This window comes from Colletes gigas, unplaced genomic scaffold, assembly GCF_013123115.1.
Source record: "Colletes gigas isolate AHSC1104 unplaced genomic scaffold, ASM1312311v1 Colletes_gigas_Sc00004, whole genome shotgun sequence".
In the NCBI taxonomy this organism is placed as follows: Eukaryota; Metazoa; Arthropoda; class Insecta; order Hymenoptera; family Colletidae; genus Colletes; species Colletes gigas.
In genome coordinates, this window is record NW_025106633.1 from 2833843 (window position 1) to 2860362 (window position 26520).

General features: G+C 41.0%; 2 protein-coding genes across 6 annotated transcripts; both read left to right on the forward strand.

The window, feature by feature from the left end:
• The first annotated feature begins 995 nt into the window (after positions 1-995).
• LOC122405340 lies at positions 996-18454 on the forward strand. Of its 5 annotated transcripts, none has more exons than XM_043410011.1 (7): positions 996-1238; positions 6168-6311; positions 7178-7339; positions 7686-7862; positions 9194-9454; positions 12617-12873; positions 13230-18454. In XM_043410011.1, exons 1-7 carry the CDS (start codon positions 1007-1009, stop codon positions 13404-13406), a joined length of 1410 nt encoding a protein of 469 aa, XP_043265946.1. In that variant the 5' UTR covers positions 996-1006; the 3' UTR covers positions 13407-18454. The 5 variants fall into 5 exon arrangements, with proteins under 5 accessions (XP_043265946.1, XP_043265947.1, XP_043265948.1 ...); XM_043410012.1 differs by having other exon boundaries at positions 9194-9337; XM_043410013.1 differs by having other exon boundaries at positions 9194-9337; positions 12617-12858.
• A 463-nt stretch (positions 18455-18917) lies between these two features.
• Positions 18918-20382, forward strand: LOC122405112. Its single transcript, XM_043409625.1, has 3 exons — positions 18918-19611; positions 19724-20244; positions 20299-20382. Exons 1-3 carry the CDS (start codon positions 18918-18920, stop codon positions 20380-20382), a joined length of 1299 nt encoding a protein of 432 aa, XP_043265560.1.
• The last annotated feature ends 6138 nt before the right edge of the window (positions 20383-26520 follow it).

A 26520-nucleotide genomic window follows, 5' to 3' on the forward strand; every position in this document is an offset into this window, starting at 1 on the left:
TTTTACTATTAGTCTACTTCGTATTTTTAACATTTCAGCACTAAATTTATGAGGCGCTTTCTACGCTCACTTGCGATATACAGCTGTTTTGGAACCGATAGGGTTGAAAATATTGGTTCTACGTAATAGTTCAGAATAAAAGTTCTTCGTAACTGTCTGAAGAAACCGATAGTATAATTCCTCCTCCGGCGAAGTGGCAATCGTGTTGGAGTTGTTTGGCGGCATAGCGAGCAATGACGAAGCCGTATGGAAAGGGTTAAACATAATTGGCTAAATAAACTATTTTTTCATTTACACCAAAACCTATAAAAACCGTAGCACATGTCCAATATCTGAGCGTTAAGGGGTTGACTCAAGAAGCCGGTTTCTCTCAAAATCCCGTGACCAGTCGCGGTATTTTCACGACGAGGGTACACCGTTCCGATATTGTTCGTTAAGGTTAAAACAACCTGGTGGTACCGTGTAATCGGACAACTGGACGATGGAGACAGAGAGGACGGAGTAGATCTCGATCGACGTGGACGTGGAGGGTAGGAAAGGAAAGGGTGAGAAACGAGTGGCGTATTCCCATCGCGCAGCTGCAGCGGCGGTGGTCGACCGGCTAACGGAAGGAAGGCGTCAGTGAACGGGGGAGCACGGGACCGAGAACAGTGTTCCGCGACGGTAGGACAGTCCCCGGTCGTCCGTGGTGCGTTCCTGCCTCGTGTGTGCAGGTGGATAGACGCCGTCGTCGGAAGTGTCCGCGGATCCGAGTATCTCGAGACCGAGACCGAGCAAACGAATCCTCGGTACGCGTCCTGAGTCCGGGAACCAGGTGTCAGGTGTGGCCGTGGAGTAGCTGGTGAAGAGTCATCGACGCGATATAAGGCGGTCGTCGGAGGCGTCGAGGGCGAGAGGGCGTGCAGGAGGAGGGCGGGAGGAGGGGGGGAGGAGGGCAGGCGACGGGGAAGGATGTCGATGCGCCGCCGGTGGTCGGTTTCGGGGGTTGACTCGCGCCGCGGGGGCGATGAGCGCACTTCCCTCCGCCCTGAGACTGACCTGCTGCCGTTCCTGGCTCCTGCTGATCTGCCTCGTTCTCTGCCTGATCTCGAGCTGCAGCTGCGGCACGCGTCAGGATCGCCTGACCAGGGGATTACTGGCAGGTGATGACGTGCGCGGTTCCAGCTTCAACAACGACGACGACGACCTCGATGCCTACGACGACGACGAGGACTACCTCGAGGAGAATATCACTGCGGGTGAGTGTTTGCTGCGCGTCCCTGGCCCCCTGTTTCGACGGACGTCCTTAAACGGACGGGGGGATACGCCGAGTCGCGCCTCAACGGGACGCTGCCTAGGCGACACCCTGCCGAGGATGGCGTCGACGGTGCTAACGATTTTTTTCGGACGGATCTCTCGAAACCGTCGAAAAAGATTCACGACGGTCGCTGAAAACGGAGGAGTTTCAAGAGTCGTTGACACGCTCGTAGGCGGTGGAACCGAGTCTTTGCGGTAGAATCGCAAAGCGCACGGCGCAGAATTGCTACTGCAGAATGGAATACGGGGTTACCGAGGTCGACGGATGCTAATCAAGGAACCAGCAAACGCTCAGAAACGACGCTACGCGAACTCGACTCCGTTCGAATCGAGGACACGCTAGAGCGAATTGCCCCCTTGCTAGATACCAGCCCGCCCCGTATTCCGCGGCGATTCGAACAGCTAGTTTGTCGTTCAATCGATACACGCCCTTTATAGAAGGCACGTTATCTTATTTTCTCGGCGAAACAAGGACGATCGAACCTATACGTGTGTGTCTCGAGACTCCTGCCTCGCCTTCTTCGCGCTTGCTCGATACGAGCGTGCAAACACTTTGCAACGGATCCTTCAGCCGAAGGGTAAACACTCGTGATGTCGGTGGCGTTGTCGATGTTGCTCGATCGAGACATTTGCTCTTCGATCGAAAACAAGTAGTTCTCATCATCCTTTTAATTTTCATGCGACGAGCGTTCCTCGAATTCAACTACCAAGACAGAAAAAAGGGTATCTTACGGACCGTCGAATGTCGCCCTTTAAACTCTCACTCTATCTCTCTCTCTCTCTCTCTTGTATGTTCAAAGAGAGATTCACAATAGTCCGTAAACAGGGTGCATTCCGTCGAGTCCTCGACCACTCTGCAAACTCTATGCATCGTAGTTTGCAATTATGCAAATTCGTCGTGCGAAACTGGGTCTGACAAATCAGAGGAAAACAAATATTACGACGCATCGGTGCCCGAGATTGCGCTTGCGCCGACGTACACGGCAGAGGAACTCGTCCTTCTTGATTTTCGCGCCAACCACGCTGCCGGTATTGATTTTAATGGATGCTGCAAGCTCTCTCGGTGTCCGCGTGTGGGAGTTGTGCACACTGCCTGCAGCTGCGTGAGATTCAAAGGAATCTCGTTTCTCCCTCGCCCCGTCCTCCTTCGATGAGAGCGAGAAAAAGGTTAACGAAGAGAAACCGTGCGTCGTTCAACTCCTATTTTCGTGTCCGAGCCATTCACTCAAGTTCCACTTGGGGTTGCTCGGTAACCGGCGAGAAACACCTGGAAATTGCGCCCCCGAATTGCACCCTCTTCGACGAGATCAAAACCGTAATCGTGCGGTTGCTCTGGATAATCTGTTAATGGGTTGCTTGCCAGAGGGTTCTGGAGGATTCCGTGTTAGAAAACTGGAACGCTCCGTTCGATGCTCGAACAAATTAGTCGGATTGGATCGAACGGAAAATCATTTTCGGTTAGCTTCTAGAACATCTTTACGAACGCCTCACCCTTTCACTCGGCTTGGTATACTCCTCTTTTCTTTCGCGAAGAAAGTCATTGAATAAAAGTCAAAAGTAACGCTCCTCCGGATAGTTTGTCATGAGGATTCTTTATCAAAGGGGCCTAGAGAAATTTCTTTTTATATAAATGGAATATCTTAATCGAACAAGTTAGGATTGAACGAAAAGGAATAAAAATATGGCTCGTACGTTCCACTTGTCGCTGCGCAACGTAGGCAGGCGAAGGCGTCACATTTTAAAAGTCACTTTATTTCGAGCGACACCGTGGAACTGAGGTTCTTGGAGAGCCGTATACTCGGTGGTAGAAATATAATGAGGTAGTGGAAAGTGTAGCACACTTGTGTGTCGGGAGTCAAAATATCAGGGGCGAACTTTGTATACTTTTTGAACGGCGTGTAGCGCATTAAAGATCCGAGAGTACATCAAGAGGGCGGTAGGCGTTGCGCACCCTGTGTGAAGAAAAATCTATTCACCGATTTGGATCCTTAAAGATATCGCTTTCTATAATAATTAGTAATCACAGACTGATTCCCAAGAATGTAGTTAGTTTGTAAACAATAGCTTTACACCGAATTATTTATTTTTCAATGAAGAATCACATATATCACCAGATATATAACAATGAACAAAATAAATAAGGATACAAACAAAATTCTACTGTTGAGACATAGTTTGAAATTTAAATGGGAACTTCTAACACCCTTGTCGCGTATGAATACTCGATGCAAAGGAAGGAAGCATCACAATGATAGGAAAAAGCTTCCCCAAGGCCTTCAAAGTACCAAGGAAACGTCGTATCAGCAAAAATGATTGCACGAACTCTGCATTTATTCGACGCAGTAAGCTCGACCGGGCCGATTCATCCGCAGGTTCAGGCATCGATCGACCCCGACTGGCGTGAAACGAACTTACCAGCCAGGAGCCTAATTTCCTGGTGAAAAGTTGCAAGTTCACTATAGAGTACAGTTTCGAAGAAGCTTCGGGGACTTTATACTAGTATTGTTCCAGCAAAGTCACACGGAAACCGATATAATACCGAAATATCAATACCTTTGTAATACTGAAACCGATATACACGTAATACGAAGGTAGAATTGAAAAATACCAATACGAGTCCCTGGCAATCAGGAGTCCAATTTCCTGGTGAAAAGTTATACAGTGGGTAGCAGTTTAGAAGAAGCTTAATTACGCGATGTCGCGGATGTGCTTCTGAACGCTCGCCAACGAAGTTAGCGGTTGTTACCGAGACTCCTTAACGCGGTCCACGCTGCGAAACATTTAATAACGATGTAATACCGTAATTAAGGTGAAATCGATAGACGCCTGGCACGGTGCCCGACCCTGGTACCTCTGACCAAATGGTGCAATTAACTCGTGAAAACTTGGCGCGTTAATTCCACCCCTAAACAAGCGGATCGCACGGCCAGGAGCCAATAAAATCGCGAACAGAGGAGACGCGACGAAGATACGACCGGGTACATCCGGATCGACGAAATTGATATAAAAGGCCGGCGCATCCACGACCCACAAAGAAGCACGGCGACATCAAACGTCTTTTGATACGAAAGTGGCCTGGATAGTGTACCTAACAATGGTTCGTCGCTTCATTAATCGTGCAGTGTGTATGTGTGAATCGTTCAGAATGGCTCGACAAACAGACGCCCGCGACAAGGGGCTGTGTAGCTGAGCGTCAAAAGGGAACACAAAGACGCGTATCGGAGAAGCGAGTTGAAAGGGTCTGGCGACGTTCTCCATCGACCGACCAAATGATAATTGGAGAAAACTGATAAAGGAATGAGTAGCTGCGAAATTGCTATGCGATTCGGTGCGGCTTGTTTAACGCGTCTGACTATTTCTCGCTCTTTCTACTTATGCCAGGAGTTAAGGAAGCGTTCTGATCCAACGCTTTGGAAAAATCGATTTTCTTCTATATTTTTCGTTCTCTTATAGTTTACGATCTTTAAAATATTCTTTTGAAAGTTTATAAAATTAATCGTTTTTATACTTCGACAATAGTCACGATAAAAGGGAAATAACATGTACTGAAAATAGGTAATCGTTATAACAAATGACAGAAGAAGTCGTTTTAATCATTTCAGTAGACCTAGTGTTAACAAAGAAAAAATTAAAAACCACGAGATTTTTTGCACGGACGGATACGAATATATGGCTAAATTAAACGTAGGAAAATTCTGTTTTTAGGGAGGCAGACGTCTTCCAAAAAGTTTGAAAAACAGTGCTCTAGGCAGCGCGCCTATTGTCCGCTAATAATTAATGCGGGGGTGGTTCATGTCCCAAAGAAGGCCTTATTATTGACTCGGGAGTACGAGCACGCTATTTGAGGAACACCGTGCATATTTCATCTACTATCAAGAAACGTCATATACTGGGTGATTCTGCTAACTGGGACAAACTATATATCTGTTCTGAGTGTATAACAAAATCGTGCAGGGAAATTTTGTATGGTTTAATTGGCTCTATTATCTTATGGTACGATTATTGTCCCAAGTGCATCCGATGCACTTACAAGATGCGATTTTCTTTTTTCTTTTTTAATGAAACTATCCCATTCTTTTTATATACATCGATTCCTTGATTCATTCTACGTACGAAAGGTGTGCGCAAGGCCAGCGGAAACTCGATACTTTAGAAGATATTTAATTTAATTTTTCTTACACGTTTCCTGATACTTTTCATCAGATCGTTTTGTGATCGTTTTATTGTCCGGTAGACAAATTTGAACAATTCAATTTCGTTCTTTTCAATCAGTCACAAAATTTTCCTGTACGATTCTTTTTCTATCTTCGGTTAGAACAGAGCTATACTGTCCTTCTAAGCCAAAATGGCGTATTTCTTTCTTTACATCTTGAGTATAAATCGCCTAGGTTTCCCTTCAATTTTAAATAAGCGTCCAAATTCAATATCACTTTAACCGACCTTTGTAATTACCACGATTGATATCACCATTCAGTTGGAAAACATTCGCCAACAGGCCACGCTACGTTTGACGTAATTTTATTCAATTTAATGCATGCTTTTAATTATGTATGAGCAAAATGTATTCATAGGCACACTGAATATTTTGAACGTGTTTCCTCGTTAAAAATTCCCTTTTCTGTAACTTGTGCCCTACTGGAAACAATAATAGAACTGCAGAATTAATATACGTTACATACGAAAAAATTTAAATAAAATTGAATAGTAAACGTTTGAGAAATTGCTTGTAATTAAATCGTACGTCCAGGGGTTAAGATTGGAAAAATTAAAGTTTTTTGGTGGTTCGAAGCACCGCGCGACGGTATACCCAGACATAGTAACTAGAATCACCCTGTAGAATCCAGCAAACTATCGATTTATTCTCTTTTCAGCGAAGGGGCAGTACCTGGGCTCGCCGTGCGATGTCTCGTGTAATCCGGAACTGCAGCACGTGTTCTGCGACGCAATCACCGGTCACTGCGAGTGCGAGAAATTCTATCCAGTTCGTCTTGGGCCTAGCAAAGGATGTGCCAAACGTATGTAGCACGGTTTTCCACGATTCAAGTAGGTCATTCCGATATCAAAAACTCCATGGTAACGCGGACAACGAGACGGGGAAAATAAATGTCGACGGAGCGAGGGAGAGGTTGTTCTGTCGACTTCGAACGATTGTTCGACGCGTCATAAAAGGACGTTTTATGTTTCTCTCGTCCGTCCATAGACTCGATTCGACAACGCGTTCGCACGTTCATCGAAACGCTCGTCAAAGATGAACATGTTAATCCAAATATCAGGTTGAAACGAACCTTTCGAATCCGACTGTTGCTTTGTTCGAATAGAAAAGCAATTCTATCTCGTACTTGCATGCAACTTCCCTGCTTTTAAATTTAAATACAACAAACTTGTAACATTACCACTTAGAATTATCCACTTTATTCTTGACTTACTAACAACTTCACCGGCAGAATCAAAGTTAAAATTCAGGAATCATAATCGTGTCATCAGTTCACAAACTGTTCTTATTAATCGACTAAATTACCTTCGCTTTATAATTTATGATACACTCGAATCAACTACCGACAGAAGGGATGAGCAAGTAGAACTTTGGTTCTAATCGAATATGTTATTATTTTGTCTACTTTCTGGTAAACGTTTCTTGGGGAGGGTTGAAACGGTTGACCCACAATCGATAAAGTGTGTTTTCGTTGAAAAACTACAAGCTTCAGTTCTGCCCCCAAGCTATCTATTGTGTTCTGAAATATCAGAGCTATCGAAGCTCAAAGCATCCAGAAGAATAAAGTCTAAGGTTCCACGTTACCAGTTAAGGGTTGAAACACTGGGTAAGATCAACGAGACGCGGCAGTGGGGTTCCAGCGAATTAAACGACCAACCAATTTTCCAGCCAAAAGACTCGGGGAGCAATGCTTCTATCGCGCGACTTGCACTTTTGCGGATCAGCATGCGACCTGCATCCAAGTGCAGCACAATGCTGTATGCGACTGCGAGGAGGGCTATCATAAGGTTGCCCTGTCCAGGCCTAACAAGAAGGTGTTCTGCGCCGAAGGTACACCGTGCCAACTTATTATAAAACATACATTTCTAAAATTTCAACGAAACCGAATCGTTCATTTTCTCCGCAGAGTCGTAAAATTGGACACATATTCAATTTTGTTTTGATCGTTATATCAAATCATTATTATAATTTTAAACAGAAATTTAATACCAGTCAAAGCAAGGTGAAATATAGTTATTGCTAGGAAATGATTAAATGGCCTGCATGGAACGGAACAGCCAATGTGTAGATCTCGATCCTACCCCTATCGATGGCCTATGGAGCAATCCCTGGCGAGCTTTAATTCTCTTCTAAAGTGGTTGTATATCGAAACCTTGCAATCGCTATCTGTTGGCAGATCTGGTGCTGATAACAACGGATATTCCGACTCTGCTCTGTATAGCATCGGGAATAGCGATATTCACGGCAATGATATGCTTCGTGCTCAAGTTATTCAGTCGTGCGAGATACTCAAGGCCGCGGCACTATGCCAACGCGAATCACGCGCCGCCCATGCTGTTCTCCAGCGACACGGGTGAGTACTTGTGCAACAGATCGACGACCCACCGTGAAAATCGATCCCCCAATTCGGAACGGCTGGAATTTAACGAACCAATCGTGAATTAATTCGCCGCTCCGTCACTAACACGATGCAAAGTTTACGTTTTCAAATAATAATATTATTTGTCGGTGAACGTTCGCTTGCCCGTACGACCATATTTGAATATTTTTAATTTGTTTATTTTCTAAGGTAGAATCGCTCCCTTCCCGGTCGTACCACGATTACTAGGACACTCTGTAGATGCTCCCATATACATATATTGGTCCATGCCCTTTCGTTAAAATGGCGGTGTTCGACTGAACTCTCTCGTGCAAAGGAAAATCGATATCATAAATAAGCCCTAACCTTGCTGGCGCTTACGATCGCTGCACTAACTTCGGCGAAACTGTTCTATATTCCGTTACAACGTTATCCTTCCCGCTGTGAAATCAGTAACCTTAAGTATCGACGAAGAACTCTGTCACCTCCGAAGGTGTCTATTTTCGCTGTGCCCTATTTCGTTAGCAGACTTCGAGGGGGGTCTAATGAGTGAAACACAGTTAACGATTAGTTAAGCCAGTCCTGTCTAAAGTTGTTCCTGGAAACGAAACAGCTTATCTCGCTCTGGCGCCATTAAGTCGATGAAAGGAATACGGCGAAATTAGAAATTAACCTCCGATAATTCGCGTGACTTCCAGGAAGCAATGCATTCCATTCTAAGTCTAAGTCGAGAATAGAAGTAATTTATTTTGACAAAATGAAATATTTCTATCTCGATAAAATGGTGGAAGTGATATTCACAAGGAAGTCGAAGTCTCGGTATTGGTTATTTGTTTAAGCGGCGCCTCAACCCGACGTTTGAAAATTCATACGTGTCGGTATTAATAAGTAAGACATTAAATTAGTCCCACCGCTTGTCTGGAAGGGAATAGAGTCGCTCAAAGACTTCGTACAGGGACAAGACTGACCTAGATCGATAAATACGACCTTGTTCTTTAAAAACTAATCGGGAAAATGGGAGAATGCTTGTTAAACGTTCAAGTCCAATTTAAGATAAAGTGGCGTACCCCAGAAGCCCAATAATTACAGGGAAACGGGGCTGAAAGTTCTTGCAATTATCGAGATTCAAGCAGTGATCGAAGTTTGCATGACCCTTTTTTGATCACCTATCAGGAACTCGAACAACACTTCCTTACGAAATAGGTACTAGAAATACTCCAAGGAAATATGATCACCTTGAAGCAATAATCTCTTTGTGTCACAGGGTTAGAATCTAATTTGTCTGTTTACAAATATACATTAAAATCAGAAAAAAATTTCAACAGGTATCCCACTGACGCTGCACGGCGGTCGACCATCCTCACGCGCCAGTCAGAGAAGCAGCACCGGAGGACCGTTGACCTACGCGTTCACCAGGAGGCCTAGCAGCGGCGGTAGCCGCGGTCCCTTGGTACCGGCGTCGAGAGCAGGTGCGGCACGTGCCGCCGCCATCTTGCTTATATCGTGCCACCTGCAGGCGACCAAAGGCGGGAACAAGCATCGACGTACCCTTAGCGACGTGGCTGAGGGATCGTCCGACGGCCTCGGTAGACGATCAACGATCTCTTTCTAACTCTTTCGTTGTCTGTCTTCTCTTCTCTTTGTCCGCATTCTTTCACACTTTGTACACCACCTCTGTCCGTTACTCTTCCTTTTCTTCTTCTCGTTCGAATGATTCGTTCTTTGGCCGTGTCTCCCTTCTTTCTTCTTCCGTCATCCATTCGCTGTGAACCGGTCGACGAGATCCGACGCAATCGGTCAATAATTTTACGATCAAACGCAAACGAATCGATGACCCTCGGTCCAAAGATGGTTTTATTTGTTTTTTGATTTTCTGAACGATAGTCGCGTAACGTCAGAGCGCAGAAGACCGTTCACTGCCTACCATCCACTCCTTTCTGAGTATCTCTTAAACTTCTGCTCTTCTGACTATCTATTCTCTCATCCTGCCCTACACGAGTCGCCTGCCAAACGGGCGACACCGATGACGAAGAAGAAGAAGATGGTGTGATGGGTGCTTCGTACCAAGCCGTTGTCGCTGTTGTGTCGTAGTTGTTGTTATTGATACTTAGCGTCCCTTGTCCACCCTTCCGACTGCGTTTCCTGACTTTCTTCTTTCGTTCCAACGTCCACGGAGGGCCGAAGAAACGAGGGGAAACGCAGCCTCCGATTTCGTTCACGTTCCCGGACACGAAGAGGCCAACCCTCTCTTTCTCTGTTGTTTGCCAAGAATTAGAACGTTGTTCTATTCTTCGATGCAACGATGCGTTTTCACCGACTATGGCCGTGGCGGTGCTACCTAACGTCCGCAAACTACGTTATTCGTAAAAAAAGAAAAACAAAAAATTGAAACGAAAGAAAGAAAAAATTGAAAACGAATATCTGCATCACTCTTCCACCGTGTCTCACACATTCACGCCCCCGAAAGATACCATGTACACATACGTGTGGCATTCAAAATGTGAACACAAAGCTACATTCACGTGAATATGATTATAATGTAATGTCCAGTAATAAAGCGCTGCACGAGTGTGTTACGAGATAGCAAGATGGCAGCGGCCGATTTCGTTGCTCGTTAACGAACGAACGTTCTCTGGTAAGACGTAGAGAGACACGAAATCTTTACGCACTAGCTAGCTCGCTGCACACGCACGCACAACGGTGTCGGATCGCATGCGAGGGCCCGGCTTTCCAGATGACACTTGAATTTTAACGAACACGACAGTCTCACGTCCACGAAACGAGGTTAAATCTTCCAATTAAGCTTGCCCGTAATGTTTTCGCCGCTATTTATTCCCTCTTGCACTTTAAAAGCGTCGCTTCGAGCCGACAACGAGAAGACGATGGAACCGCTTGCGTTCTAATTGGCGACCGCCTTTGTCATCTTCTGCTTTTCTTCCCGGAGCCGCGACGAACTTGCAAGGGATGCTCCGTCGATGTACGGTCGCGACGATTCTGGTTTGAGCTTTTTAAACGACCAGTAGGGTGGTCCTTAGAGGCTAAAATTTCTTGTCGAGTGCTTTTATCGCAATCCCTAAAGTTATAAGAGTCGATGAGAAAATCCGTGTCAAGTCCCTCTGTAACGTTTACGTTACATCTAACGTTATAGTACATTTCTGTAATTTATTTGAACAAAAGGAAATCAAAGAATAAGGACCACCCTAATGAACGATCGTAATTTCGCCACACGAAAATCCGTGTATTGGCGCAATAACAGAACGTTCCAACGAAAGATAGATTCTACTCGAATTCAAAGCGATACACGGATTATTTCGTTAGATGTGCTTGCTAGAAGAAGAAGAAACTTCTGCCTTTCGTGCTTTAGTGGCTGTTACGGGGACAAAATCAACCAGCAGCCTAAGGCGACCATCCGCCACCATTGTGTCGTTAGAAGCGTCGCGTAGAAAAGTAGGAGTCGTCGTTGTGGGAAACGTCCTTCGGCGTTCGGTTGACTTTGTCCCGAGTATAGCTATCTGTATGCAACAGAATGCACTGTCACTCTTTCTCTGTCTGGCTGTGGATTTTCTGTCGCCTTTTGAATATGCCGTTAATCAATAAAGACTCGTAACGAGGCGCCTCAATTAGGAACACTTGAATAGCTTGCGAGTACCCGTACTCGGCGCACACGACATATGACTTCGATGACCCTCGACTTGAAAAAAAAAGAAGAGATGTCATTTAAAATTTATTTTCAATGTCCGCTACAGTTAGACGCTTTACATAGCTATCCCCTGTTATGAGAACCGTTATTGATTAGTGAGAAAAAACTCTTGTGGACAGACTCTGCTTGCATTCGCTTTCGCGTGTGCTCGCTGAAGAAAAACGCTTTTCATACGCTGCGCGTCACGATACACCAGCAACGCTCTCACTCTTGATAACAATTTTCACACTACAACAACTTTGCACGGTCGCCCGAGACCGAACATATAACAAAGCTCTTTCTCTCCGGTCACGGGAACTTTTGCACCACTTTTTTTCTCGAATATATCCACCGATTTTCGCGAGATTACTCGAATTTTTTAATCTCCGTACACGATCCCGAAACTTCACTCTCGTTTCGCGGTTTTCTCTGTCATCCTTACTCCCTGGGCTTTGAAAGAATCGCAACGGAGCAAGAAGAGAGCCACTTTCGAAGCGCAGCCACGGAGCGCGATCATCAAGCTTGCATTCTCATCGGCAAATAATTAGCGGGCTGAACGATCCGGCGGAGCGCCCGTAATAATCGTACGCCCACCCCCGCGCTGATACCGACGATATCGTGGACCAAGCATGTCAAACTCAATTATCATTAAGAAATAATTTTTACTTTGGTCGTATTGGATCTGCCATCTTGAACTTCGTATATATTTTCACTGCAGCGATACCGGTACTGCCGTGCGTTGTATTTCCGAACTTCAAAGTGGTATATTAAAAATTTTTTAAAATAATAGGGACGTTACAAGCTCAGATTTAAATTCAAAGTACAATACAAAGTTGATCAGGCTCGATTTTCAAGTATCCTCGAATAAATATACGGAGTGGCGTGTTTGACATGCCTGCGTCGTAGAGAAACAAGAGTCACGCTGGTACATTTTAAATAGTCGAGCAGACGCAATTAGAGTCCGTATTCTGAACGACTTCAGCCTAGCAATTAACTCTTAGAGTAGCGAGAGAGAATAGGAACGTTCGTTCACGGACCTCGGACTCACCTTTACCCTTGTTTCCGATAGGTTCTCGTCGTCCTAGCTTAACCTCGGTTCACAGTTCGACGTCCTCGGCGCGTAGTTACAGCGCGCGACGCCTCGAGAAGGAAAGAAACGAAAAGGAACAACGTCAGGCCCTGCAGGAACTGAGGCTGGCTAAGCAACGGGAGCAACAACATCAGCAACAACAACAGGTGGCGCCGACGCCCAGCCCTAGGACTCCGCACTCTACGGATGAGCTGCTGCCCTCCGTGGAGGAAGGGAAAGAGGTCTTTTACAACGAGGTATCTTGCGAAATGTATACAGGGTGTTTCTAGATGACCGTCTCGTGAAACAGCTGAATGGTAGGAAATAGAAGACTTCCATTTTTGTAACGTAGACCCAACATGGTTGAAACAAAATTAAACTTTCGAAGGTAACGAAATTAAAATAGTAAATAAGCAAAACGACAAGCAGTAAGTGTATCTCGTGACCATACTGAAAAGCTGATAAGTAAGAGATATATCTTGAGTTAGAGCCCTCTTGCGAAACACCCTGAATAGGATAGTCGCGAGTCCGAGAACCGCGATGGCCCCAAGCGCCATCAGAACGCTATCGTCGATTTTCGAGACCGCTGATCGCAATTTTTATTACACGTCAGCAGGTGCCGACGACGTCGGACGCCATCGAGGAAACATTGGTGAAAACGACGGCAGTGACGACGACTAACGTGAACGCGAGCAGATTCGGTGAAATGGCGCCGGTCACCACCTCGACAACGTCCATCTTCGAGACGAACATCGCGCCGCGTGCCACCGGTGACATTTTTCAAGTGTAGTTAAGAACCAGACCGGAGTCTGACGGAACGTGGGGGACTCGAATCGTCGACGGAATCGGTGAAACCAATCGTCGTCGCGTCGGCGTCAGGGGACGGGAATCAGGTGCACGTACGCAACGCGTAACACGAAACACAATTCTAAACGAAACAATGTCCCCTATTTAAACGGCCAACAGTCAAGCGCCTAGGAGCAAGGGTCACCGAGAAGAGGGTTCGAGTGATCGTCGGGTACCGGAAGTCCGCGCGTGTACCACGCCATCGCGGACGATGATGGCGCTTGAACGATAACTGTAGATCAGAGATGGGCAAAATTTTTATCTAGATGCAAAGTTCGATTAACAACAAGCAACCTTTCGTCCGTTATCCGTTCGATGAAAATTGCTATTTGTGTTCGATAATTAATTAAATAACGTTTTACGTTGAACCGAGGTTTTCCAAAATACGGTACGTGGGATCGTGCGTGGTCGCTACTCAATAGTACATCGAGTATTGTTGATCCAGCAGAATAATGAATATCTAATTACAGGCACCGTTGCCGCCTCCGTGCACGCCTACGATATTCAAATAGTTCGGGTGTTTCACGATCCTGACTGATAAACCAATAGTAAATACATATACTGCCGTCTATAAGCAGATTCCAGGGGAAAAACTATCATAGTCGCAAAGTTTCAGTGTTTCAAAGAGGAACTCTGTAAACTCCACCCCTTCCTATATACGATCCAAAATTGAATATTCTTCGTTTGTACAGCGGTTTTCTGAATTTTTTTAAGAACGTTGAATGTTTCTCGGCCCCGTGTAACTTTTTCAAGTTTCTATAGAACGCTATTTGTGTTCTCGTACGACGAGATACTTTTACACTACATCTAATTTTTTCAGAATCTTTGAACAATTGTTTTAGCGGGAATCGTCGAAATAGTAATATAGTAGGTTATAAGTACTCCCCCCTCCCTGGTATTGCAAGGATTAAGGAACAATATCTACTGTTCCGATTAGTAATAGTATGCAAGCTATGTATCTAATATTTCTGACTAGCTTGGTGCGATTAAACTTATGGACGGTAGTGTAAACAATTCAAATCTTTACTTATCCGAAACCCGTGTCTTATAAAGTGTTAAAATTCCACGTTAATAAAATAATAGAATAAACGTTGCAACTAAATCGTTATACGGTTATTCGTCATCTATCGTTTAAACAAAATTTTGCCCATCTCTGCTGTAGATACGAAGGGTACAATGATGGCGGAAAGATCGTTAAAGCTGATATTTGTTCGAGCCACGCGCGAAGGCCTAGAAGAATTATTTATTCTAAAAGATATATTTTTAAATATCTAGGTACAGGAGGTACTTAGACGCGGAGCCAGCTTTCAGAGGAAGATATAAAGTCGATGTGATAAGAAAGAGCGCGTTCGGCTGTGAAACACGTAACATTCAGGAATATAACTAGTACCTCGATGCAGGTATGTAAAATGGTAACTCGACACGAAGGTGGTATGCACCGTGTATTTAGGGGCCGAACGAGATTTTGCGAATGTTTCGAATCAACGTTCCTTGGCTGGAAACGTTGCAAGACTCGAATGGCACGTTTTAGACAATTAAACATTTCGACTATTTTGACCCGAGGGTCAATTTGCACTTTGCAACTACGTCACAGGCCATTTTTCGACTGTACCAACTCACATCATCGGATAAAAACTATAACTGTGTAGAATTAAAAGCATAACAATAATTTTCATAAAAATAAGCCAGTAAGATACATTTAATACACTTAAAAGACGTAGACGAGCTAAACAAAATTTGTTTTCTCGACTCTTACGTAGCATTCAGTTTATTCTTCCATTTTTTAAACTATGAATAAGTCATGTAATTATTCATGATATGATTATTCCAGTGGAAGTATGCTAAACCCTTGCACCACGATTTGAATCACGAGTTAGAAATATAAATGTTCTCCGGTGTATAAGAACAACTAAGATTCCAAACACAAAAATATATATATAAATATTTGTCAGGAATTTTATTTCTTACGCATCGAAGAACGTTTCTACTTCGAACTCTCGTTAAATAATATTATTTCATGTTTTCTAATACGAAGAAAACGGAAGTAAATTTGATTGTAACAGCGTCGAATTTATTTCTTAGCAACAATAACTTCTGAATCTGCCTCGAGTCGTGCCACTTTGCGGACAAGGATCGACGAGTGACGAGAAGAATAGAAGGTACATTCGGAATCATTTTTTACGGCTTAAATTTTTTAAGCATTTACGAATCATTAGTTCGTCGATGGGATTTTTTTACGAAGATTCAGGAAACGTCGGGCGATCGTACACAGAACAGATATCAAGCTTCTCAAGTTTGCACATGGATGTTCAGTACGATATTATTATTGTACTTCGTTACAGTTTACTTACATATCAGTGAAATATCAATTTTTTGCTTTCCCTTATCAACGATTTCTCGCACCAAACCTGGGCTAACCGTGATATCGATACTTCGTAGATCTTATTGCGTTAGTCAAGTATCTCGTCTGACATGCAAATTCTAGATTTTTGCGATCGAAATATCGATAAACCATTTATAAGAACCGAGTGTTTCTGGGAATTCCACGCTGATCTCGCGTCGTAAATTTCTACACAATTTTTTGCAACATCTACAGACAACTATCCGCTAAAAATTCAATCACATATCAGCGACGGATTAAAACAATTCGAATGCAGAACAGATCGATCCAGGCGCAAAGAAAAAGATCGAACGAGGGACAAGTTTCGTTGGAAACGCGAAAAGTTTCGCTCGAAGATTTCTCGATCGGATGCACAGGGTGACTCAAAAGTGACGTCACGAACCGAGATCATTCTGGTCTCCAAACTCATTCGCGATACGAATAATTTTCTTCGAAGATGAGATCAAGTTCTTGCGAACAGAAGAAAATACATTACGTAAACGTTTTAATAAGTAGTAACTGTATCACGAAAGGGTTAAAATTCACACAACACACAACTCAGCCTACGTACAAACCATGCGAGGAAATCAGTTAAATCCCAAATATTACTTTAGATTGTACGGAAGTGAACTGAGAAATTTTATCGAAAGCATTTTACAAGATGTGATATATTTTGTTCCAGCGAAAACTATTCCGAGTTTCGTCTTCGAAGAAATATTCCTAAAGCAAGCAATGAATTAACGAATAATTATCGACGCCATTTTGCGAACCGCCCTGCGCGAATATGTAACCGCAAACACGTATAGTGGCATTAAATAGAAACAAAGCTGCGGAAGTATTCCTAAGAAATGCGATAAATGTTCTGCGCCAAAATTTATCTAAACAATCGCTGGGACGTACTTGAAGAAATGAAATTAATTAAAAACGCACCTATATCAACGTACATTCCGTCTCACGTGAAGATACCGACGCGTTCAAATCGTTTCGTTTGCTCGAACGGAATTTGCTGGAATAGAAGAAAGCAATTGGCAGGGCATTCTCGAGTCGGTCGAGGCTAAATATACCTCTAATCTTAGATAAAAATACAAAAAAAAAAAGAAGAAAAACAAAAAATAAAATACCGTACAGGTGCTTCGACGCGTCGCGTCACCGGCGTCGCGAAAATCGTGCGGAAACTGATAAGAAATTGTGCCACGACCCTTGTTGTTTCGTTTTTCCACGACGAGCCTCGCGAAAGGTAAACAATCGACCAAATTCCGTACCGATCGCTGGAACAAACGAATTCCGTTTCTCCAGAAATTATAATACAAGCCAACTACTTCTCGATGTCGCTGAATTATTTATCGCGAATTAAGCTAGCTCGTTCCACGCATCGTTGTAATTATGAAATTAAATATTTCTCGACTCGCCTGAATTCCGAAGGGCAATTCCAGAATGGTATGATCTACGGTCACGAAACGTCGATTCCATTCTCCGGGTTTAGAAAATAAAATTTTATTATTGAAACAGATTTGTTAATACAAGCGTTGTCGTTCATGAATGATTGAAAAACGTTTGCAAATAATATTTGTAGCAAAATATTGTTTAAAAATGATTTCTTAATTAAAATGGTTTCGCGCGTCTTCCTATGTTCGTCTGAGATTTTGAAATCGTTTTAAAAGAAATTGAGTGAGAAACGATCAAGTCCAGAAAACACAAATTTGAAATAGTTACGAGAGTATTCTATCTTTTGAAATTTACCTTTCCTATCGTATATTTTTCAGAAGCTAAATATAATTTGGATCGAAGAACGATAATGCTTGGATGAACACTGTTTTTAAATAATATTTTCGGGCAGGACAACAATTCGTACGATTAAAAATTATCTTTATTTTGATGAATCTCGTGAAATTCTGTTCGCGTCGTGTCGTTCATTGTTGCGCGTATATCGTGGCACACGATTTTCTCGAGTCGCTCGGCTCGCCAATGTAAATTGTAGTGATAAAAATCGTTAAAAATGAAATTATACATATATTATATACGTACACGTGTAAAATACGTAAGAAGCGATCACGCACGGGGGGCTGTGTTGCATTTCACGTGGAGAAAAGAAACGAAAGATGCCTGCCTAGAGCGAGAGCAAACAAACGTATATCGACGTCTCGTGTTCGAATAATTGCGCTGCCTTTCCCGATTAAAATAAATTAACAGACCACACACGTTACACGGTACATACAAAAACAAACAATGAATTAAACACACACGCGTACGCACAGAGATACAAACACACATACACACACGCAACATACAAACCAAAGAGCAAAAAGAAGTAGAGAGACAAAAGAGTCTTAAGGAACATTCTCGCGATTCTACGCGACTCCACGTATTAAATACTCGCGATGGAATCTTATTCTTTACCAGTTTAAAGCGACACCGGATGGAACGCGCGTACAAACACGTCGCGCGTTTCATGAATCGATCGCGATCGAACGGTCTCCGTCGCCGATAAGCGAGTAAATTAACAGAATTATATCGTCGCAACCCGCATAAATATTATTCCGAACTAATCGACTCGACCCGCCGCCTGATTTATAAAAACCAAAGAAATAAAACAAAAAAGAATGGTCGATGTTCGCAGCGTTATCGTTTTATCCCAATTTTAAATGTTTACTGTATGATAAAATTGTAATATAGTCGTTGGGCAAATAAAGCTCGTTTTTCGATATATGTATTATACATGCGCATCGTAGAACATTCCATCCATAGCACTTCCTCTGTCAACCTTATTAGCTAGTGTCAAAGCTGAGATTCGAACAGCCCTACTCGCTTACAAACGACAACGTTTCTTTTGTCTGATCGATATCGAATCAAGCTAATGAGCGGGTGTCCGCCGCGCGAGGCATAAATTTCCGAAATTTTCTTTAATTTTGCATGATCCGGCGTATCGCCACGATCTAAAAGTGCCAATAGGAAAGCCGAAATCGTGACCCGTCTAACAGAGTAACGCGTGGTGCCTCGAAGACAACACGTACAAGCGAAACACGCGATACTTGGAGAATTTTATTTCGAAATTCGAGTGTCAAATTTACTGCAACGATGGAGGAAGAAATAACCATTCGAGTGGAAGAAAACCCTTCGAAACCGGAACGCACGCTGCGCCCCATAATGTACGTCTCTTGGTTCCTGGGCGTCGGAGTCGCTCGTCCTAGCAAGTGTCCTAAACCGATCACTATGATCCTTCGCCTGTTTCACTTTGCTGTTTGCACGGTGATCGTTGCTTTCGCCGCGATGGATTTCGCGAAAAACTTCGGCAAAGTGTTCACCAGCGAGCTTTTCGAGATCATGTACTGCATGAACGAGACCATTCGCCACGTCTCGGCGTATTACTATGTCTACCACGTGATACAACAGTACGACAAGTGGCCTGAACTGACGAGAAAGATAAAATTGTTGGACGAACACATCGGCAAAGAGCTACCGATAAACGACAGGCCAGTCAGAATTAAACAGATCCTGGCTATTATGATAGTCTGTTTGCTCGGCCCTGTATCGCTGGCTGCTCACGTTTGCTATTATTATTTCATTGCTCCCGATCAGATCTTCGCGTCCGATTTGCTTTTTTATTACACGATCGCCCAGGCCCTGGCGAACAGTTTCGTGTTCGACATCGTCGTGTACATGGTCTGTCAGAGATTCAGAGCGATCAACGGGACGATCGAGCAGTTGGACGAAAGATTGGGCGCGTACTGGGTTGCCTCGAAGATTCGGAGGATCAGAAAGCTACACAGTGGCACGTAAAAAGTCTTTGGAAAGTTTCAAATGCTGTACAAGAAAATATTACGCTTCTTTGCAGCAATTTAGAGTCTTTTCCAAAAATTCAAGCATCGATTCTCTCCTTGCAGAAGCATGCTCCGTGATAGCGACGATAAACGAGATCTACGGAATAGATCTGTTGTTGTGTTCGACGAACGCGTTCATAACAGTGGTAGCGAAGCTCTTTAGAATCTACATGAGCGCGGCGGAGCATAAAATCGGTTTCATATTTTTGAACAACATTATCTGGATGATCTACGGTGGCCAATTCATCGTGATGTGTTGGGTATGCACGTTGACGCACCGGGAGATAAATAAAATTGGCCCGTGCGTGGAGGAGTTCGTATTGAATATCCAAAACGCGACGAAATTCGATAGATCGACAGCTTTCAGAAGTTTGCGTAACGAAGAACCGACACGGTTGAAGATCTACGACGATCGATCCGCGACGAGTCTAAACGGTTTCGGCATGGAAAGTCTTTTGCGACCGAATTTCGAACGTGATTGCGTCCGTAACGAGGCTAACGATTTCGCGTTACAGTTGCAACAATATCGCGTTAAATTTACGGCCTGCGACTTTTTCGAAATGGGCAACTCCTTGCTGACGAGAGTGAGTATAATAAAAATATTTCCTGTTCGTTAATAATTGCTAAATTCTTTTCAGTTCGTCAGCGTTATCACCACATACTTGATCATTCTCGTTCAGTTCTATAAACCCGAGGAGACCTCGAAGTCTCAACCTTCATAAAATGATTCGATTGGTAAGAATGCAGGCACGAAGACTAGCTATGTAGTCAAAAAAATGATCTCTTAAGAGGAATCCAGTCAAATAAGAATAAGTATTTATATAATATATAAATAAATTTATTTAAATACTTTTCATTTCAAAAAGAAAATTGTAGAGGCGGCGAGGGGTATTAACGACGATAAGGGATCAGTCGGATATTAAGTTACAGTATTTCTGTAATATTATATAAATAAAATTTATTCAAATACCTTCTCACAGAAAATAAAGTCTCTGATATCACAAAATCTGTTGCGTGTAAACTATACATATAAGTCAGTGCGTGAGCTATGAATGTATGGCGTTAATAATACACCAAATCTCACGCTTCGAGGATCTTCCATAGATGACCAATCGCGGCAACTTCGTGATTCAACCGCGCAATCCTATTTCTATTTCTTTTAGATCTAGGATTTCCAAATATCCTAGGTGAGACAGTAAGACAACTTCTAGAATGAAAAAGTTACTAAAGCAGAACATTGTGCATCGCCTATAGGAAGTGCTTTCTATATATCTATCCTTCAATGCATCACATATAACCTTACTATTACAGAAGAATTTCAAAACAAGGCGAAAAATATATGCATGAGATGACAGAAAATAATAGTAAATAATCGTAAAAGAAGGCAGTGTATATGACAAATGGTATTTTGTATTTACTACGTACTATTTTTATTTAGTATATATAAGAAGTAACAAAATAATATAGTACTGATTTGCTTAATATTTTTAGTTGTTAATATTGGAACAAATTAAACTCAAACTTTTTTCATTCAATCTACCCATTGGGATTCCATTCATATAAATATTTGTTCCGCAACAGTATTGTGTACCGGAATAGCAAACATATTGGCACATCTTTAAGAATTCTGAATATTGGTTTTTATTCATTACTGATTTAAAAAATTAACCCACTTTTCATTTACAGATTTTTGCATGCTCATCTGAATTAAAATTTGTATTGCAATTATCATAGAAAGCAATACATTTTTCTAAACAATTAATTTCCTTTAAAGTATTCGTAAGTAATATTTTATTGCTGGTCATCATTCTTTTTTGTGTCCAATTTCAATGGTTTTGTAATTGAAATATTGAGTAATAATTGGTAATATTTTTAAATCTTTAAAAATCTAAATATGGTGTTCTCAAATGAATAAGGAACTAAGAGACTTCTTTAACTAAAGCTTCTGTTTTAGTTTTTACAGAAGAAATTCATGTTGCCACTTCTGATTTGTGCCGTCTACAGAAATTGAAATGATACACTGCTGCGTGATAATATAATGTTAACTCTACAGCTGCAACTTTATCGACCAATTTAGAATTGTATATTATATATTTATCAATTTTTAAGTTACAATCAGCAACTCCAATATTAGTTTTGTGCAGATTGAAAGCAATATTAAATGTTAGTTTACAGATTTGACAAAATGCTTCGTTGTCTTTCTTGGTAGCTTTAAACGTTTTATAATAATTTTGCATATTCTCATGAAATTTATACTTTCTTTTGCTCATACTTTACTCTAATAAGGAAATCATTTAATAGCATAGAAGTTACCGATGATAATGTAATTAGATGAATAAAATTACATTTATTTTCAAAATTAACAGGTAATGTATTCCTGTACATATATACCTTCTAATAACAAACGAACTTTTGTTTAATTTGAACAATGTAAAAAACTTTAATTTTAGAATTATACGAGCGTAAGATAAAAAAATAGTTTTCGCTCTAAACGTTCGTCAATGTAGCAATACAGGACGAGATTCTTGAATTTGTAAAATATTGCTGTTTTACTATTCTCTTGTCTCTATTTAAATCACAAAACACAAAGAAATAATGAATTATTAGAAGTAACGACTAGTGATTACTGGAAGATAGACACAAGTATGGATTTCGAAGTGTTGAATTCTTTCAAGTAATATTTGCGTAAAACGACATAGATTTCATAAAAGTTATAAAACTTATTTATATTGCCGTGCTACTATTTGAGCTAGGTGTACAAGAACGTAGTTAAAATATTCAAACAATGAGGTATTAAATTTTGTGGCACTTACCGCTGCCTGGAAACATTTCGATTCCCTTCAATTTTGCGGAACTGAGTTGTTTTATTTTCTGCTTCGTCTTACGTTTCCTTTATTGGATTCGTCGAAGTAAATTTAATATCGCTTATATAAATATGCACCGTCACTAAACTCTAAAATATATATATTTCATTATCGAAAGTTTTAGAAAGATCTTTTTATCCCGCTATTCGGATTCCTTCGTAGGTATTCATACGCCTCTTTGCGCGGGGGACTACTTTCTCCGCGGAGAGAATTGACCAATCATAACGTTCGACTCAACTCCAGTTTTGTTTCCTGCCTCGTTTACGTTTGCTTTATCGCATTCTTCGAAGTAAATTTTTGATCACTTATATAAATATACACGGTAATTGAACTGTAAATATATATATCTCGTTATCAAAAGTATTAGAAAGACTTTTTATCCTGTCATTCAAATTGCTTACATTCTTCGAAATAGAAATATTTCGTAGGTATTCATACGCTTCTTTACGCGGGGGACTACTTTCGCCGCGGAGAGTTTTGGCCAATTGTCGTTGTGCGACTGAACGTGTTCTGACTTGCTTTCGAACTTCGGTTAATGCAACACGTATTCTTGGCATCTTCCGACAAATTTTTCTGCAGTATGAAATATGACATTACGAACATTGAAATGATAATTAGGTGAGTTATCCATGAATAATATAACCTTTATAGGGAAATGGTACTGGTGTAATTGGAAATACTATTTTTTTATTGGAAATATCGTTTTATTCTACTATTTCAAGGAATTTTCTTTGCCATTTTGTAGCTATGTATTTGCTGTTTGCCTGGTAGGCGACGAGTAATGCACGACAACGCAAAAATTAGACACAGGTAAGAAATTTTAAACAATTCTATACTTCGTTTAGATAAAATTGGAGATCATGAATTTTAAAATGTTGAGTAAGAATTAGTTTGTATTAATTCTATAGAATATCTGAAATCTATTCTTTTGGCCGAATATTCGAGATCTTTTTAACGGTCAAAGTATTTAGTATTTCATTTTCTGTATCTACAGTTTTGTAAATTGTTATTTCTGTCATATAATTTATTATTATGAAGTATCTAAAAATAATTTTAGATTTTTTTATATTTCTACGAGAATATTCAAACGAAATGTATTCTCAAGAATTGAAACGCGAAATATCGAAAGTTGCTCATCATATTCCGCCAATCACGTTCCAACTTTTGTCAGCTGAATTCACATTCTTTTCAAAACTGTTCGGGCAGCCATAGTTGAAAGAGCTTTATTCATTTTCCGTTTCTAGTTTTCATTGTTGAGTTAATTAAAAAATTGTTCAAGTAACAAAATAATGTAAAAGTAACGTGAAAAGAGTATTGTGTATTACGCTCTGTTACTGTTAAATAGTTCGTTTTCTCCGATTTTGAACGCTGCAGGTAAATAAACAACGGACTGAGAACAGCAACGAGTGAGCGGGCGAGAGGACGCAAAATAAAGTCGTTAGTAAAATAAAGAGTGAATATTGTCTACGTATACGCAACCTGCCCACCTTTGGTTCTAATTGAACAGTTACAAATTTACTACTAATTTCAGGATAATGTCAGTTCAAAATTTTGTTAACATAATATCTATGTGTATTATTAAATAATAATTACAAAATTATATATACATACATAATATAACTAATAACACTCACGAAATATAATTTTACAAAAATATTCTTAGTTATTAAAGCTAGTTACATTTTAAAAAAATTAATGATTTATTTAATTTGTTTCAGATATTATTGCCAATTCCTGAAGGTAGGAAGTCTATTAACAGAATTTATTAGCCAGCAGTTGTCGTTTGAGCTCGTCGTGGACTCACCAGTGCGGTGAGTCGCTATTTCAACATTTTATTATTTTATAAAAGTGAGCATAGCGATACACGAGAAATATGTTTATTCGTATAAAAAAAGTTAGGGACTAATTCATATTGTTTGTCTTATACATTTATTAGATTAGTTTAGGGTCTTTTTGTCTCCTTTTTACTGAATATTTAGAGTAGAAGTCAAACACGACCCTTCGATTTCACGGTTGAAATAATGATTTTTATTTAATTTTGATCATCTTTAAACGATTCTAATATTATCTATGATCTTTTACACTATGTTAACTATATTTGTTATTTATTTTTGATTTTATTCGGTCGAATCATAAATCATAATTGAGTATTTGAAAAGAGTCGTGTTCGGCGAAATGTACCACGCGAATCGTTTCAGTTTTAACATCATTCTCGTCGGCGTGAAACGCATAATCGCACAGGTAAGTGGTGCTAATTTGGGAAATCTTTTTCCCGTAAACATCTGATTGCGTTCTATGGTTTTCCACGTATCGTACGTGTTATCCGCTCGATGTATCTCGCGTCTCTATCCACCCTTGCGCCCCCGTTAATAGCAGGCAATTTCGTGTTCCCTCTGCTAACCCGTGTAATTGAGCCAATGTGTGTTAATCAGGGGTCGCCTCAGTTGCCACAGGGAATAGTCCGAATTGCTTTTGTTGCTTGAAATATCTTGCTGTTGTGTACACTCGGTGTATCGATTTTTATGAATACTCGTTACTTTCGTAGAATGAATGGATATCACCGCATATAAAAGCAATCGAACGTCGTTTCTCTTCTCCATAGTCGCCACATAGTCGAGTTAAGAAGTTGATCTTTTTATTTTAAATTTTATCGCGAATTTTGCAGTTACTTATTAAAATTACTTATTATATTCTGTTCTTATTGATAAATCTTGAGTATTATTTAAGTCAGAAAATGACAGCATATGTTTACGTACTTATATATACATATATATATTTGATTATTTATTATTTGCAATACAAAAAGCGATACATCGTGCAGTCACAGACGAGGTATACGGGTAGACCTTTCACCTTATGGACTTTCGTGGCCGAATCTGACTGCCATACCGACCTGAAAATTCGGAGCTGATTTTAGCGACCTCTTCTCATGGATGGCGGTCAGTTGAGAAACCCACTGAATTAGTGTGATAGGCAGCAGACTAGTTGCGTGTAAATACATACGAGTTGAAAAGTACGAATTATTCGCGTTTCCTTGACTAGTTAAGTTAAAGTTGTAAATAATTTGCTAAAATCAGTCTATCCGCGGTTTCTATCCGAGGCATCCCTCGGGTTCGTAATACAAGCTTCGCGAGACATCGGAGCTTCCCCCACCCCGCCGCCTAATTCGCGAGCGTTGCCGAGCACAGCGGACGGCCATCATTCATACTTTGAAAATAAACATAGCAAGACGTGTCAAGACGTATCGGCGTTTCGCGGCCGAGGTGCGTATTTCTAACCTGTTTATCCTTCCACTATTACTACTCGCGTTTTAATTACGATCTCTCGCAATACGGTTTCGATTTAAACATTACTTAATTGTAATAATCGTTTGCGTACTTTAATGCATCGTTATTTCCAACGGGGTACATACTTACGTGTTTCTAACCTTTTAATATTTTTTCATTATTATCAATTGTTGTTTAATTATGATTTAATTTGTATTTCATTTCTGTTGCAGTCTCTGATTGAAATTCGACACCATGGAAGGTTTCATTGGCGCGTAAACGACGCCATAACAGATGGCAGACGAGTCGACAAATTTTGGAGGGAATATTGGTAACATTTAAACAATTATAGCAAAAATTAACATTCATATTAATATGTATACATTTTTATTGTAGCTTTATTAAATCATTCGTTGCAAGCATGATTTTAATTTTGTAATCGGTCATTGTTAAGATAAAATATTAAAATCGTTAACAAACTTTCTATCTACTTCGATACATATCGAAGTATACAGAAATGGCGTCGGTAGATATTAACGATACATTGGAATAGTTTATATTTAACTGTATTCTGATCGCGACTGAATATTTTCGAGTGATATTTATTTAATTGATTGTTTATATTTCTTTCTTTATGAATTGTTGTAATTGCAATTTCCATATATATTTCGATGCAAGTTTCAAGAAACGTAGTAACTGCGGAGTTGGAATATGCTATTCAAGCATAAAT